The following is a 17,943-nucleotide window of genomic DNA, read 5'->3' as shown; positions in this document are numbered from 1 at the left end:
CATCTAAATATAAAATCAGGACGTTTCTAAAAAATCATAGACGTTTCCGGCCAAGATTAATGTGAGGTCTAGGATCGATTTATTCCATGAGTTCAAGGATAAACTTAGAAAAGTCAAATTGATGGAAAAGTTTAAATAGTAGTTTTTTTGGACGGTTCGCAAAACTTTCAAAGTACTGGATACAGTTCGATGAACAACTTGTCCATTCCATGTTGATTTACCGAATTTATTGCGCGAAAAAGCGCTTCACTTTCAATTGAAGGAGTTTGTTATGATGACTGGATTGAACTGTAGTGCTGTCACGACCCAAGTTCACCCTCTGTAAACTGTCGTGACGGCACCTAGTCTCTACGACTAGGTAAGCCTAACAATTGCAGAAAAAGAACCAAAATGTGAAAAACTAATAAAATTAAAGATAAACAAATATAAAAGTGCTTAAGATGCCGCTCGACATATACCAATACAAGATCTCAAAAACTAAACAATTCCTAAAATCCGGAATCTCATGAAATTACAAGCTATGAATACTACATTGTGCTCTAACTCCAGAATGTCTAAATCAAGATAAATACATAAGGGCTAAACTATTAGAGAGAATGGAAAGGGACTTCTCGGTCTGCGGACGCGACAGATATACCTTGAAGTCTTTGGAGAATCGCCTCGCCTCAAGGGTGGTAGGACTGAGTCGAAGTACCTGGATCTGCACATGAAAAACATGCGCAGAAAGGGCATGAGTACACTACAGTGGTACTTAGTAAGTTCCAAGCCTAACCTCGGTCGAGTAGTGACGAGGAAGGTCAGGGCCTACTGATTATAGCTGAAAAATGAGGTAAAACAGTATAGAATACGACAATATAATTAAATGTTAACAATAAGAAGCAACACAGGATAATAAGAATAACAATAACTATAATAGAGACAAAATAATCACAAAAGGAATACTGCTCAACACAGAGATAACAACCGGGGATCTCTCAGTATCCCGAGGATCTCTTAGTATCCTCAATATGTGTGCTAGGGATCTCTTAGTATCGTCAATATATATGCTGGGGATCTCTCAGTATCACAAGGATCTCTTAGTATCCTCAATATACGTGTTGGGGATCTCTCGGTATCCCGCACTACAGTCCAAATCAATATATGTGCCGGATGATCTCTCGGTATCCCGCACTACAGTCCAAATCAATATATGTACAGGGATCTCCCCGGATACCATCCCGTCGTCCCAAAGTAAACACACAGCAGCAACACGAAAAATACTCAATTAAATTCAATTTCATACCAAGGTAAAACAGGTATTTCTAACCTAGCATGCTACACATAATCCATATAAGGCAGTTTGACCAAGTAAAGCAATTAAGTCAATTAGTCATGCTTCCCTAAGCTAACAACAGGCTTAAATTGCAAGTAGTATAATCAGGAAACACAATTAAAGTTACTTAATGAAAATAGGATTTTCAACAATTAGCACAAGTACGCACTCGTCACCTCACGTACAAGGCATTTCACATATCAACAATACCAAAATCCTATAGGGAGTTCCCCCACACAAGGTTAGGCAAGCCACTTACCTCGAACCGGCTCAAAATCAACCCAAAACCACGTTCTTGCCATGAGTACTTGACTCCAAATGGCTCAAATCTATTCAATTCAATTGTATAATGTAAATATAACTTCAAGTAACTGATTCTACAAATAAATTCTAAGCTAATACGCGAAATTAGGTAAAAATGCCCCCGGGCCCACATCTCGGAATCGGTTAAAAGTGATGGATTATGAACCCTCATTCACTCATGAGTCTAACTATACCAAAATTATCCAAATCCAATGTCAAATTCCAATTCAAAACTCGAAAATTAAGCCTAAGAACTTTTCAAAATTCCCCCCCAGCTTCTCACCCCAAACCTGAAATTAGATGATGAATTCATGTTTAGATTAATAGGTTATAAGCAAAAAGGAGTTAAGAATAATTACCCGTAAACTCCTTCCAAAAAATCTTTCCAAAATTCGTCTCCTACCGAGCTCCCAATTCAATTTTGTGATATATTTCAAAACCCTCGATTTTGAAATTTATGTTCTGCCCAGACGCGTTCTTTTTCGCGAACGCGAGACCATTGTCGCGAATGGGATGCACAAAAATCCACTAGCCAGTCTTCCTCTTTCGCGAACACGAGGGTCACTCACGAACGCATAGCTTACACTGGCGGACCCTACGCGAATGCGATGACCATATCGCGAACGCGAAGACCAAAGTGTCCATATCTTCCCGAACGCGGGACATCATCGCGAACGCGAAGCACGATTCAGCTGCTTTACCCAGATGCTCTACGCGAATGCGAGAACCCTCTCGCGAACGCGAGAACCCTCTCGCGAAAGCGATGAAGGTTTTCTATGCACCAAACAGCAGAAAATCTGCAATCTTTCTAAGTTCAAAAATGACCCGTTAAGCATCCGAAACACACCCGAGGCCCCTGGACCTCAACAAAACATGCCAACCAATCCTAAAACATCATTAAAACTTGTTCCAACCTTCGGAACACTCAAAATAACATCAAAACACCAAATTAACATTGGATTCAAGCCTAAGAACTCCAAAAACTTTTAAATCACGCTTTCGATCAAAAAGTCTATCAAACCTCGTCCGAATGACCTAAAATTTTGCAAGCACGTCACATTCAATACTACGGAGTTACTCCAACTTTCGGAATCCCATTTTGACCCCGATTACAAAATTTCACTACGAACCGGAAACTTCAAAAATTCAACTTTCGGTATTTCAAGCATAAATAAGCTACGGACCTCCAAAACACAATCCGAACACACCCCTAAGCCTGAAATCACCCAACAGAGCTAACAGAACCGACGAAATTCTATTCCAATGCCCTCTTTACACAACTTTGATTACGATCCAAATTCTAAAGTTTAAGCTCTCTTTTAGGGACTAAGTGTCTCAAAACACTCCGAAACTCAAAACCAAACATCCCGGCAAATTAAAATAGCAAAAACAAACACGGGAGAAGCAGTTAATAGGGGATCAGGGTGTTAATTCTTAAAACGACCAGCCGGGTCACTACAAGTGACGAACCCAGTAAAAAAGAAATGAACAAAGTGATGAATGATAGCGAAATATTTTGCGACAAAGTTTGCCAGTCTAGCAGGAAGGGGGGAAGAGTGTCACACCTCCTTTTTACACCCCCGGAAGGGGAGTATAAGGGAGTTTTTCCAATTAAAGTGACAACAACCGAAATGGGATTATTTATTTTATTCAGAGTCGTCACTTGGGATAATTTATGGTGTCCCAAGTCACCGGTTTAAAATCCCGAATCGACGAAGTTTTGACTCTTATTTATGGTCTGCCAACACAGAAATCTGGGTAAGGAATTCTGTTAACCCGGGATAAGGTGTAAGACATTCCCGAGTTCCGTGGTTTTAGCACGGTCACTTTAATCATACCTGGCTTAATTAATTATTTGAATTACGTATTTTAGAATCTATGTGCATTTTAACTTTTACCGTTTTTAATCACTTGATTTATTCGTAATTAAAGAATTGAGTCATGCGCACGTGTACTCATTTCGTTTGGTGCGTCAAAAATCATGTCACGCATACATGTCCACAATTAATCACGCTTTATTAATTATTTAAGAAATTTTGGTTGAAGTTGCGCGAACGCATACCTCGATTTATTTTTAGAACGAAATTCGTAATTATGTTACGCGAACGTATACATAGTCACAATAATAGTCTAAGTCGTGCCTAAAGCAAGCTACGAGTGTTCATTATTTTTCCTAAATTTTGAGATTATTGTGATGCCAAATTTATGAACAAGATATTATTGGGAAGCAAAGCTAACATGATCTATTACTTGGCCAGATTCCTTATTGTCCAAGACCCACCTTATGACTCATTCTTATTCCTTGCCAAGAAAGAAACAACTCCAATTTTTCCATCTACCCAATTAAAAACATTTATTCAAGAACCTAAGACTACATGCATCACAATCGAAATAAAAACTAAAACAATTTAAAGGAAAACTAGGGCATGCTACTCAAACAACGTGGAATCACAAATCAACCAACATGCGCACCAAGCTATTATAACACAAGAAAATGAGAATGAAAATTGAGAAATGGACCTTTTATTGATGAACAAAGCTGAAAATTGCAAACCAATCTGGCTAAATAAGACAACAATCCTTGGACCGAAACATCGAAATTAACAAACCGGAACCTCGAATCGGAATCAACATCGGCTCAAACAAAACTCCGTCTCAAATTAACCTTGGTACCTCTCAAATTCATATTCGTGAAATCCATAGACCATAAAAGAAGCAAATATTTTCGTAGGGGCATAATAAGAAGAGTAGGCAACGTGGATTAATTCATTTCATAAAACAAAATGAAATTTATCTCATTTTGTTTGGCCAACCACTGCCAGCAAACTACCTCTATCTCAGATATGAACCTTTCAACCACGTGACTATGTTAATGGAGCAAATATGGAACAATTTAGCTTTCTCTAGCTGTATGTATTTGTGATTTTCTGAATATGGGAGAAAATTCGGAAAGGTTAAGTCGTTTTTTTGTTGTCTCCTAGCTCCCAAAGCAGCAGTTCCAACCGTTGTTCCCACCACTATCGAAGATGCCATGATAAAACGACCAAAACTTCACCAATACAAATGGTCAGTTCCAAAGATTTAAAGATTTCCTATCGGTTTGCGATATATGGGAACGTAAGCTTAGAGTCTGAACTCAGATTTACAATCAATTGCTAATAAATTTGATCGAGGCCTTTTGGCCTTGGTATTCGAAGTGGATTAAGGGCAAGGTAAGGCTGCCGTTTTTGTTGTCTAGGGTCACAGCAAGGTCTAGGAATTGAAAAACTTAGGGTAGAGTTTCTATAATTATGTATTTTATATGGAGGTGAGAAGGAATGATGACCATTGGATTAGAAGAAAATAGATGACTAAGATTAAATCTTGCACTTAAGTGGGCTAATGAGTTGGGAAAAATGGGCTACGGGTAATTGGGTTGGACCATGTCTTTTGGATTTGAACTTAGGCTAAAAAGACCAAATAATACAATGTATTTATAAAATTGTAAAAAACAATCTAAATTAAAATAAACTAATATAAAACTAAATACGACGAGTGAAACTAATTTTTTTTTTTTTTGTATTTTCAAATGTTATAATATTATAAATATAAATATACTAATTGACTTTAACCTAAAGATGAAAATATTTATTTTATTTTTTTGTAATTTTTATTTTTTGTGATAAAATAAAGTAAAAGAGTCAAAACTATTTAAAATAACGATATTAAACCTAAACTAAATATTTTATGCTAAAATGTGTAAAATCTTGGGGAGGGTCAAAAATTACATGTCTACATGGAGGAAGTAGAGTTGCTTTTGAAACAGTTGAAGTCCAAGAGATTTGACATAGAGGAGAGGTTTAAGGTTGCATTGGTGTGATTTGTCCATTTAGTTTTGCTTGCAAGGAATAACATAGCCGCGTCGATAAGAAGTGAATTTGTATGGCTGACAATTTGAAAGTTTCCATTAAATATCCATGGGGCAAGGAGTGTTTTCAGCTTATAATTAAGTACTTGAAGGACATGTTGCCAATTTACAAATCATATGTGAGCAAGAGTAAGGAAAATAAAATCTCTAGTGAAAAGTTCAAACTAATTATGCCTGTACGACTTCCCATGGCATTCATGGTAGGTATTAAACAAAATCTTCTCAATTTTTTTTTGCAGTTAAGTACTATTATTTTATTTCTTGCAGAAAAAATTAATATTTTTTAGTTAATGAAAAGATATAGGCATGGGCGTACGAAGCAATTCCGCTGTTTGGTCGTAGTGCCGAGAAATCAAAGGTCGTACCAATGCCGCTGCCAAGGATGTTGAGATGACACATCAATATCTGACCCTGATTAGGATCCCTTTAATTGGAGAGTTGATGACCCTGGTATGGTAAGATAAGGAGTAAAATAAAAATCCACCAGTAGATTAGATTCAACCAAAGTATGAGATAATCATATCCTCGTGTCTATTGTTTTGTGATGCTTGTCTATTGGCTTCTATCAATGCTATATTTCAGGAGGTTCACCCTTTACCTTATTCCTACCCTACGTGAGATTTATATGTACTACATGAAGAATTTGGTACCATACGATGATGAGGAAGTGAATCCTATAATCGATCAACTAGCGGTTAATTTAGAATGGGTAACTGCCATTAAAAAGCCACCTGGTATAGTGAGTTTAGACACTAATAACGAAGTTGGCTTTGCTGATGATGAACCTTTGGGTAGGAGTATTCTTGGTTCACCACTAGTTGATGCTTTTTCTGATATTGGTAAAGGAGGACCATACACGATGTGCAATGCTCAACCAAGTGATAGATATATACGTGAAGAGTTAAAGGTAGTGAATGACAAATTGGATAAGGTATTGAAGATCATCGGGGAGATGCAAAATCAGAATGAGAGCCCTTCTAAAGTAGTTGAGTCACCTTGGTACAACGTTATAAAATTGCAAAGTAGATTGAGAAATGCTCCAATTTTTGCAAGCAAGATGAGGAATTGAACAAAGTAAGAAGAAGAAACTGAAGGTAGACATACTCAAACCAGTTGTAGAGGAAGATAAGAAACTATCCTGTGAATGATTTAACAAGAAGGGGAAGTTTCCAAAAATCATCTTGACTGACATCTATGCTTGGAAGTTTTTTGAACAGTTGCGAAGTGTTAAGCCGTCCGTTAATATTTTTATAAGTTACTTAATCACCGCGTATATTTCTTTTTTTAGTAGCTCCATATTTAACGTATACTTTTTAAATATTTAGCATGTGGAGGAACTATTGCGCTGATGCATGTACCAAACACAAAACGTTCACACCTTTATGCCCGCAGCCATGTTGTTATGGATATTGCATTATGCAAAAGCATGTGCACTGTATAGGATAAGATCAAGGAGGCTGCCAATAAAGAGGGGAAGGATTTGGACTTTAGTGATACCTTACACCCCTGATGCTATATCCTCAAGGAAGTATGCCAAAACCTGGGGCTATGGAATTATGCAAGGCTAAAGTGTTGTACCGTATGTATCAAATTGGTAACAAATATGTTGTGCCTGTTGTTTTTCACTTGACAGAAGTTTTGATTCGAATTTACAATAGTAATATCAGTTTGTATGATAATGGTAAATTAGAAGAACTGGTACAACCCTTCGCATTCATGATGCCTAGGATTATATTGTACCCCCATGTGTGTTCTCCATGGTACTTGGTAATATAAAACTTATCAAAACTCTCGTACTTTAAAGTGCGTAACTTCCACGGGCAGCTCACATCTCGGCATGCCACCGAAGTTAATTTACTTCTACCCTTCTTCATACGAAACATAAAATGCATTTTCACATACGCAACCTCCAAGTGTTTCATTAGATCCAATTTGTTGTCGAAACATTTCCCAAGGAAAAAACCTATACCATTAGGGTGGATGTGTTTTGTAGCTAACGAGTCCACCAAGCCTTCATATCCAGCTGCCTGCCTGACAATATCTGGGAGCTCTACTATTCCATCTGCATCTTTTGGACCGTACGAGCTTATTTCATTGTTACCAAAATCATGCAAGTCATGACTAAATTCACTGAAATCATCTTTCACCATTCTTTCCTCCTCTACTTCTAAAATTGGTGGCTTTCTTATTGTTGGTGGTGGTGGTGCAGCTGCGGCATTTGAACCTTGATGAGACCTTTCAACAGGAACTTCAGCCATTTCTTCAAACTTATTTTCAGTCACAATTATTTTCAAACAAGGCCTCATACCATCAATTGTACCATCAAGGAGGTACGATTGCAAATCATTGTTATTCTTAATGAAGGAAGGAGGAATATTGTCCCTCTTTGGCGTAGAGCTAAGCATATATGTAATATTCAAATTCCTCGGTAACATGTCAGTTTTCCATGTTTAATGATGACATCAACAAATTCGTCAAATGTATAATTGCTAGGTATACGGATAGGTACTGTAACCTTTGTATAGGAATTTCAATTCCAAGTAGTTGGTCCCTCAACCCATTCACCAGAATATAGACCGCATACTAATATAAAATCTCCCATCAGTCTACTGTGAATTAGTGGTCTATTTTAACAGTGGTCTATTATGCACTAGTGGTCGAGCACTGCAGAATATTTTTGCAAAAACCCAAATTAACATTGACGAAGAAGATAATATGGAAACACTTACTAGATGAAGGAGTTACTCAATATATACCACCAATAATGAATTATCAATCCAATGTACTGCCAATTTCTTCCTTAAATTCGACAGATAAAAAAACCCCCAATTTTTCGATTTCTTCTCCATAAATGATAAAACAAAAGAATGAAGCTTTGAGAAGAATGGGAAAGAAGGGAGACGACATTGGTGTGTTGAATGCAAGAAAAACAAGCTGCAATGGAGGAATCAACCATGGAAATGGGGATTGGGGCGGTAGATGAGGTGGGAGGGCATGCGTTTTTTTTTTAAAATAAAAATAAAAAACTAGTAATATTAGAATTATATAGGTTAAGGGATAAAGACTAAACTCCCCCTCCCCCTCCCCCTCCCCCTCCTCCTCCACTTTATAATCCCACTTAAGAACTAATTAAGCATGAAAGTTAATCTTACAATAATTAAAACTTGAAGGTCACTTGATCAATTCAAGTCTAAAAAGAAGTCAGTTCGCCAACTACTCCTAGTTACTAAAAGAAAAGAAAAAGAATATTTTTTTTAGTGATTATGAAGACATGCCCACTTTACATGATATATTACCAATTTAGTTTGTTCTTTAATAAATGATATGTTCTACTTATAAAAATATTTGTCTTAGCATCCCCATTTTCTTAGTGATATGATTTGCTGGGACCAATTAAATATAAAAAGTTTAATGTTTCATAACGAGAAAAAATAAAAAGACAACTAAAATGGAAAGTCTTTTCAAAATTTTTAAACTCAACGCATTTATATAAAATGGGGAAGAAGGAATAAAATATATTTTTGGTTTTGGCTACTTGGATATATTTTCTAAGAAAAGCATATTCCTCTAAAAGAGCAAAAATGAACTATCCATTTGTGGGAGAAAAATATTTTCTTTAATAGTGTCTCAACTCTTGACTTATAATCATTGCTTTAACTAACACTTACACATTGTTATCAATCTTTAATACTCAAATATTTCTTCAAAATACTTTTTGCTTTGTTAATATTATTATTAATTTTTACTAAAATATTTTTCTAAAAAGTATTTTCCAATCAACAATCAATGTCGAAAATCATTTTTCAGAAAAATATATTTCAGAAAATGACTTATATTTTTCAATAAAACGTTTCTTTAAATGGACTTCCGTGTATCAAACACATTTATATATTCACTTCTAGTCTCTACTATGGCTAACTTCAATTCGCCTTTTGCCACAGCTACTCATGTATGTTCTCTCTTTCTATGGGAGCTTGCTCCTTAGGAATAAATTGTTATTGTAATTCGGTGGATATTAACTTCCTATTGGTGCAACCTTATGCTATAGATAACATTTAATTTTTACTTGCCCTTTATTTGTTTTAAAATTTGCTATAAAGGTTAAAATGTAAAAATAAAAATGTAAAAAAGGTGAGCAGATACCCATGATGGGAAATGATCCTTTGTCAAATAACAAATGGAGAGGCTTTCTTTCAATTACCTAATGTTGTATCATTCACTCAATACTAAATTTAATTATTTATAGGACGAATATAAAAAATTAAAAAGAAAGAAGTCTCGTTCAGTACTTGATTCAAATGTATTGTTATAGATGACACAATATAGAACAAAGGAAACATCCTAATATCAACGAGATTCTTATATGTTTTCTCAATACGAGAAAAATGAGACAAACATGACATATTGAAAAAGTCTAATTTTGATTATACTCAACAAGTTATCGTAAAAACTAGAATGATAAGTTTATTAAGAATCCGGCACCAAATCATTGCTAAGTTTACTACATTAGCAATGAAAGTTTCTCTTGCTAAAATCTAGAAGAGCATTTTTCAAATCCAAAAATCTGTCAAGAATGAACTAAACAGTCTAAACTACCATAGTTACCTTGTTCTAAAGCTCAAAATTGAAGCATCTAATCATCCTTCTTACATGCACTATGTTGTTCCAAATTCATAACTGCTTTTCTTGAGGGATGCAGCACTTTTCCATTGGAAGATGTCTTAGATGATGACTTAGGACCACAGGACTTGACCTTGAGCCTTAAACCAAGAATTTTGAAGATGCTATTCCAGCTTCCTTTAGCTTTCACAAGCTTGTCAACGTCTTCTTTCATGTTCAAGCACTCTTTCTCAAGTGAACGAACTCGATCTCTCATGTCATCAAATGTCACAAGTTGGTCCGCCCTGGTGCCTTCAATGACTAAATTACCACTCAGGCTTTGTGAATTGTCAAGGTTGTCTGAGACAAAGAGCCAACCAGCCACAGAAGTGCGGAGCCGGAGTTGCTCAAAGAATAGAACTTGGACAATAACTCGTAGAGGTAGTCTTTCGTTCTGTGCTGCATGAGTACTTGCTTCTAAGGACAGCTTCTGGCAGTTCATGACCCTGCAAAGTTGTTCCCTCTCCGACCCCGTCAGCCAGGAATGTGCCTGAAATTACTTAAACAGCACAACATCTTAACAAAGACTACAACTTGGTGATAACTTTAGGCTGGCTCTACATTCATTGGTTTGGAAATGATAAATGGTAATCCTTAAAGCAATTAATCTTTAAGGAGTATATTTCCATAATCCAATTACCTTGAGGTATATGTCAATTGCACGGTAGATACCATCATCCAATGGTCTGGCATACCCTGGGATTGCTGAAGCTAGCGCGTTAAATTTAGTTAACTTCAAGTTAGTATCAGGCGCCACTTCTGCGAGGTAGCCGTCTACAAGATTAGCTACAATTGTCAGCGGGGCTAGTGAGTGCGATCCTCCAACTAACTGGCCTTCATTTATCAGTTCATTGGAGGTAGGTTCAATTTCGTCCTGATCAGCCATCATGAAGTGATCAACCATTCGCTGAATGCAGTCTATATCATATAGGGTCTCCACAGTGTGGCCCATATTTGGTATGAGAATATCTTCTAAAGCTGCTTCATCTAACTGAGCCCCAACCCTTCTCTCCAGATTCTCTCGGGATGATTTACTAGCATCTAGGATCATTGATGTTTTAAGAAGCCTAAGCAGAAACTTGGTAGGTATGAAGCCCTTTTGCTCGGGTAGTAACGCCACAATCTCTTCAAGAAGAGTCCTTTGATCTGCATCAGATGCAGCAGGAAGGGTTGATCCTGGAACTGCACCATTGTGTTTCTGGAAATTTGATTGCCTACCGTTAAGAGGAAGGTGTTTCTTAGCATAGAAAATTAGGGAACCAGCGATTCTCTCCGGTGTCATGCCCCTAGCACTAACAGCAAGGATTAGTTTTCTATAAATATGCTGTTTAAGGAAGGACACATCTTCATACCACCAGTCCTCATTCAGCGGACATTGTTTAGAAGCCGCACCACTTGCATGTATTCCATTCCAAGCAAAAGCATCATCTTGGCTCTGACCAGCCACAGGCCAACTTAGTAAAGTTGGGTCAGCACACGCTTTCGTTGACAGGGAATCTATGCACCTTGAGACAATGTGAAGCTCTTCCGCCCATGGAAGAACATCTTCGCATGTCTCTAAGGCTTTAAAAGTGTCCGTCCAAAAACCAAAAACTTCAATGAGAAAACTCTCTGTCTGTGCAATGAGGTTTCCTTCTCCATAATCTTCATTCATCTGAAGATATTCGGCTGCACATCTAAGGCTGACAACATTGCGCGCTGTGAGTTCCATCTTGACGCCATAACAGAACTTGGCGACTTTCAAGAATGCTTTTGCTCTACCAGGTATCCCGTGAAGATGCAAAACACAAAGTTTCTCATTCTTCTCCTGTTCAGAAGAATCTTGTATAAGCTTCTCTAAGAGCCTGCTTCTAGACAACAAGGGAAACTGCAATGAAATTCATCTCGTCAGAATTAGTGGATAATACATTGTCAAATGAGAAAAAGCCGAGATTAAGATGATATCTGATTTAACTCTACAGGTTATGGTTTCATCACAAGGTTAAATAAAATGCATGAACATGGTATAGTAATTGCATATGCATATAGATATTAGATATTCTCTAGCACTTGGTGCATAAGCATATATATGAAAGTGCCAAAGGAAGGAAACTCGGATCAATGTCAATTCTACTTAAGCAAGCAGATTAATGCCTGAGACTAATGCCTTTGAGACAGCGCCTTGACTAGAAAGAAAGTTAGATGGAGTAAGGACTTTTGTGTCAGTTATTGCAGATTGAGTTTGTTATGAAACTGCAGCACTTAAGAAAATGTACAGAGAGAAAGCACCCAACAACAAGAAATGCCACACTTCTAATTTTCTCAAAGCCTTACTTCTAAGAATGGTATGGTACAATTGAAACATCACATGCATATCGTTCTTTATTTCGAGCAGGGTATTCACTTTGCTTCTAAATCCCATGATATAAAAAACAAAAATTTCGGGGCAATTCCAGCAAAGTGAATGGCTGTCTAGTGTAATCTGTTAAGGTGTACCTTATGTAGATGAAAGGATGTGTCTCCAACTTCAACAACAACATCACTCGGAAGTCCTGTAGAGCAGATCCTGCATTATGACATTCAAACTCAGAACAGATCAAGAGAAAAAAAAATCAGAAAAGCATGATTCAATGAGACATTTGGACAATAGAAATGTTTTGTTACGACCACGTATATCTTTTCTCTTCTCTTTCTTCTTCTTCTTCTTCTTCTTCATTATTCTTGGATAAGTTACGACCACCAGTATCAATATCTAATGAGAGAAATCTTACAGGTTTTATAAGAAAAAGATAATTGTGCACTTTTAGTAACATAGATCTTTAAAAATGTTATAATCGGAAATTTTCTGCATCAGAAGTGGTATATAGTTTGGTACTAGTCCTGTTTATCCCCACCCCTCAAAACCATGGAAAAATAAAATTCAAGTAAATGACAATGCACCTGGTCGGACTTAATTTGTAAGTTCAAAGCCCGTCTGGTTTTTGGACAAGAGGGATTGCTCTGATGGTAAGCAACCTCCACTTCCAACCGAGAGGTTGTGAGTTCGAGTCTCCCCAAGAGCAAGGTGGGAAGTTCTTGGAGGGAAGGATACCGGGGGTCTATTTGGAAACAGCCTCTCTACCGCAGGGTAGGGGTAAGGTCTGCGTACACACTACCCTCCCCAGACCCCACTAAGTGGGATTATACTGGGTTGTTGTTGTTGTTGTTGTTGTAAAGCCTGTCTGGTCTGACCTAAACATATATATGTCTAATCTGTATACACTTGGGTGCTCTGACAGAAAAAATGCTAAAGAGTAGTGTCTTATAAATTATGCGAAGGATCTTAACCATAAATTAGAGCGAACCCCTACCCGTCTTGTCCCTAGAGTACCTTTCCATGCCTCCTAGTCTGCCGACTAAAGATTAGCCCCGGAAAACTCATTTTACAAGCTTTCTTTGCGACAAATAGCAGGCTGAACCAAATGCGTTTCCAAAATAAGTGTAACCTCATAGAGTTGGAGTTGAAATTCATTTTGTTGATCTAAAGTTGAAGGTAGAATTTTGGTAGACAGTATCTACTCCGTAAACGAAAGAAACCACAATTTTGCATGCTTTCTTCAGAAAAAAACAATACACTTGACTTGAGGAAGTATCCTTCCTGATAATTATTGAGAGAGGCTTCAACTGCAACAGTCGACTAAAACATAACCATTTTCATAAAAGCAGGATGAACCAATGGGAAGCTTACAAATTCGCTGCCATCTTAGCATCGAAACTCCTCCATGTTCATTTAAATAACAGATTAGCAAGAAGAATATGCAATGATCTATATACATGAGTTCAAAACAATTGACTTTTCTTGTAGTAGCGTTAACACAGTGACTTGATATGTCATTGAACTAGTGGCGGAGCCACCTTGACACCCCTTCGTCCGGAAAATTACACTGTGTAGTTTGGTAATTTTTATTTTATATGTATATATTACTATATGTTGACTCCCCTTGACTTCTTCGTGTACTTACTTCTTTATATTTTGACACCCCTTAATAAAAATTCTGGCTACGCCACTGCATTAAACGAGGTACAATAAGAAGCAGGAGTTAATCCAACCTCTCAATTGTAAAATGTACAACAAGGGATTATTATTATTATTATTATTATTATTATTATTATTAAATGTTCTTACTACTAAATGCATATCCATAGTTAGCTAGCTAAGCTTTCCTCAGTCCTAGGTTTGGAAGTATATATATAACAGATTCAGAATTCAGAAACAGATTTTTCAGAACTTATAAACGAGTGATTTGTCAAAAACAAGGAAATGAGGCACATCCCTAAAATCCAACTTACTCTATTGTTCTTCTCCATTACATAAAAAATGATTTACCAGAGACCAACAACTGTTCTCGTCAAATGAGAAAATAGAAAATCCTCATTTTTTTGGTGATATACTTTTTTTTTATCATCCTCTGCAGTCCACCTTTTGCTAAGGGTGGTCAGTATAATACGAAAAATTACACTATGTATATAAGTAAAATATTGATTTTAGATGTATAAAACATATATCGAACACCCTTTGTCGGGAATTTTTTTTGTACTTCTTTCAAGTTTAAAGACCCTTGGAAACATTTCTGGCTTCGCCATTGTCTGCAGATCCTCCTAACATACAATCTGAGGCTCAGTTTCTGCATTTAACCCACTCTGCCAATCCCACAACGTTTTCTTCTTCTTCTTTTGTTTTGTTTTGTTTTGTTTAAGACACTCCAACTAGATTTATATTTCCATTCCACGTTTGGCTCACTAATTTCTGATTCATTTTGAGAGAAACAACAATTCAAAAGGCACGCACTGAAAAAGGCAGTGAATGTAACAGAACTTGGTCTTACAAATCACAACAAACAATCGCAGCAGTATGCATAAATATTCTGTCAAATTGATGAAATTAAAACTCAAATGTCAGAGTAAGCCAAATGCAAATGAGACACTCCATGCAATAATTATCATTCTCACACTCTTTTTCTCTAATTAAATCCCCTCTTTAAAACAACATAAACAAGACAACAACAATCAAAAAGCTTATCTTTTACCAAAAAATTAAATATTTAACTGAAACTAACCATGATTGGCCATCAAGATGAAAAACCTCAGACTTGAATCCTAACTTCTTGCATGCCATTTAGCTTCAGAAATGTGTGTTTAATTTGTGTATAAAGTGGAGAATAATGATATTACCATAGAAAGGAAATACACAGTGTGCAAATTAAAGATGATGATAGTAACAAATAGTGGTAAGAGAATACAGATGGTTGTTTCCTTTTTCAGAGAGAGAGAGAGAAAAGGGATATGGTCCCGAGTCAGAAGGGAGAAAATCCAGAAAAATGAGTTGCAAGAAAAGGGTTAGTTTAGATATTGTATCAAGGATATTGTTTGGCCAAATCACAAATAATGATTGTTAATAAACAACTCTTCAATATAGTATCATACAACTAATAATGGGGATTGAACGAACAAAAATTGTTTCTTGGAATTCTGCATATTATATTATGTCTATCGTTACTGGTTTGTGGGGACCAACGGATCTTCGGTATGGACTTACTAATTGGTGTTTTCTATCTGGACAGGACTGGCTTGTACTTTCCTTAAACCCCAATACCTATGCCAAGTGAAAAGCCACCTTGGGAAATGTTTTCTTTCTCCTACTTTATTGTGGAGATCTTCGTATAAATAGTCACATTTACCGTTTATTTTATTTAATTGATAACATTGAGTCATATATTCTGTCAAGGCTGTTTGTCTTTTTTCAACCTACTCAAGTTTAATCCATTTGGATCCCTAAAAGAAATTATACATTAATTATACATATATTATACATAAATTATAAATATATTATGGAGAGAATTTCACATAAATACACTATGGCAAATAAGAAACAAGTTGGTACATATATCTAAACCTGCCCCGCCCCGTCCCTCACCCGCCCTGCCCTATTGCCATCCCTAGTCAAAAGTTCTTGAAATAGTAAAATTATTCCTAATCGCTAATAGTTTCGCACTTTGAACAAAAAAAAATTCAATTTAATAATTGGGAAACCAGATTCGAGATTATCATTGTTGCGGAAGCGAAATGTATATAGTGTGAATGAGTCACAACTACTATATCAAAAATTATGACAACCATCAAATAATAAATAAGACAATAAAGCAACAATAAAAGGAACACCAGAATTTGCGAGGTTCGGCCAATTTTGCCTACTTCCTCAGACACAACCAATATTTTATTCCACTCCAAAAATACAAGTGAAATAATACTAAAGAGAGAAGATACAAATGCCTTAAGAAGATAAGAAAGCAAATGAGAGGTGTATTTAAATCCTAAACATTAGGCCTCCTTTTATAGGAAAAAATTCTCAAACCCAAATTGTCACCCACCGATGTGGGACTTTTGACAATCAACAAATCTCCACCTTGGCAAAATTCCACATCTTCAACTTTCTCTCAATAACAAATTTTGGTTATGTCTTCATCTTTAATCTTCAGTGTTCAACAATGTTGATCAAATCCAAACAATGTTGAAACTTGACCGCAGTCACCACCTTTGTCAGCATATCAGCAGGATTCTCCGTAGTATGAATTTTCTTCACCGTGACTCCACCTTCTTCTATGATTTCTCGTACGAAATGATACCGAACATCAATGTGCTTCGTCCTTGCATGATAAACTTGGTTCTTCGCTAATTGAATAGCACTTTGACTATCACAAAAAATTGTGATACCTTTTTGTTCAACACCAAGCTCCTTTAGCAATCCTTGAAGCCAAATTGCCTCCTTCACAGCCTCTGTAATAGCCATGTACTCTGCCTCTGTTGTAGACAAAGCAACTGTTGACTGCAAAGTAGACTTCCAACTAACTGGTGCCTTTGCAAAAGTAAACACATAACCAGTAGTTGATCTTCGTTTGTCCATATCACCCGCAAAATCTGAGTCACAATATCCAACTACAGACTGATTGTCTTCCTGCTCAAAAACTAACCCGACATCTACAGTATTATGAATATACCGTAGAATCCACTTCACAGCTTGCCAATGCTCCTTCCCTGGATTGTGCATATATCTGCTAATAACTCCAACAGCTTGTGAAATGTCAGGCCTTGTGCAAACCATTGCATACATCAAGCTACCAACAACATTTGCGTATGGTACCTTTGACATATACTCTCGTTCAGCTTCATCCATTGGCGACATAGTAGTACTTAGCTTAAAATGGGAAGCAAGTGGAGTACATAAATGTGCACCCGAGTTTAGGAAGATAACATTATTAAATACGCGCCTAAAGATACTAACACGTTGTTATTTTGAGAAAAGCCGTAAAGTTCGCTATGCGACCTGTCTCGAAATATAAGCATTTGAAATAACTGTCCGTTGAGGGCCCCGCAGTTTGTGTATTCTTGTTTGTCGAGGCTCGTCTAATTCATTATTTTTAAAAAAAAAAAAATTTGCAACGTCATGGAGATGCATCTCGAACCACGTCACAATCAATGTACCCGTGATTAATGACACATTTCGACTTCGTTGAGATTTGGATTTGGGTCACATAAATGTGCACCCGAGCTTAAGAAAGTAAATTATTAAAAGTACGCGCCTAACAGTGACTAACGCGTTATTACTTTTGGGAAAAAGGCCGTGAAATTCGCTAAGCGGCTGATCCCGAGTTCTAAGTATTTAATATATATACAATCGTGAGGGCCCCGCAATCGGTGAGTTTTACTAGGCGAGGCTCATCTCGTTTATTTTGAAAGGACAATCCTA

The 17,943-nt window shown here is 36.7% G+C and overlaps 1 protein-coding gene across 2 annotated transcripts; it reads right to left on the bottom strand.

The window, feature by feature from the left end:
- Positions 1 to 9,988: 9,988 nt before the first annotated feature.
- Positions 9,989 to 15,552, bottom strand: LOC104225721 (BTB/POZ domain-containing protein At5g03250-like). Of its 2 annotated transcripts, none has more exons than XM_009777582.2 (4): positions 15,257 to 15,552; positions 12,657 to 12,726; positions 10,822 to 12,048; positions 9,989 to 10,671 (listed from the first exon to the last, which is right to left on the bottom strand). In XM_009777582.2, the coding sequence occupies exons 1-4, from the start codon at positions 15,313 to 15,315 to the stop codon at positions 10,156 to 10,158; spliced, it is 1,872 nt and encodes a 623-aa protein (XP_009775884.1). In that variant the 5' UTR covers positions 15,316 to 15,552; the 3' UTR covers positions 9,989 to 10,155. The 2 variants fall into 2 exon arrangements, with proteins under 2 accessions (XP_009775884.1, XP_070030180.1); XM_070174079.1 differs by lacking the exon at positions 15,257 to 15,552 and adding an exon at positions 12,831 to 12,901.
- Between the last annotated feature and the right edge of the window lie 2,391 nt (positions 15,553 to 17,943).

This window comes from Nicotiana sylvestris, chromosome 5, assembly GCF_000393655.2.
Source record: "Nicotiana sylvestris chromosome 5, ASM39365v2, whole genome shotgun sequence".
Classification (NCBI taxonomy): Eukaryota; Viridiplantae; Streptophyta; class Magnoliopsida; order Solanales; family Solanaceae; genus Nicotiana; species Nicotiana sylvestris.
The sequence above is the reverse complement of the archived record's forward strand: the minus strand, read 5'-3'. Positions and strand labels throughout refer to the sequence as shown.

Bases quoted from the DNA above. Each gene is read 5' to 3' on its own strand.
- LOC104225721 (XM_009777582.2), bottom strand. From the start codon at position 15,315: ATGGCATGCAAGAAGTTAGGATTCAAGTCTGAGGTTTTTCATCTTGAT. The intron at 12,049-12,656 runs GTACACCTTAAC...ATTTCATTGCAG, and splicing joins CATCCTTTCATCTACATAAG to TTTCCCTTGTTGTCTAGAAG. The intron at 10,672-10,821 runs GTAATTGGATTA...AAGTAATTTCAG, and splicing joins CAATTGACATATACCTCAAG to GCACATTCCTGGCTGACGGG.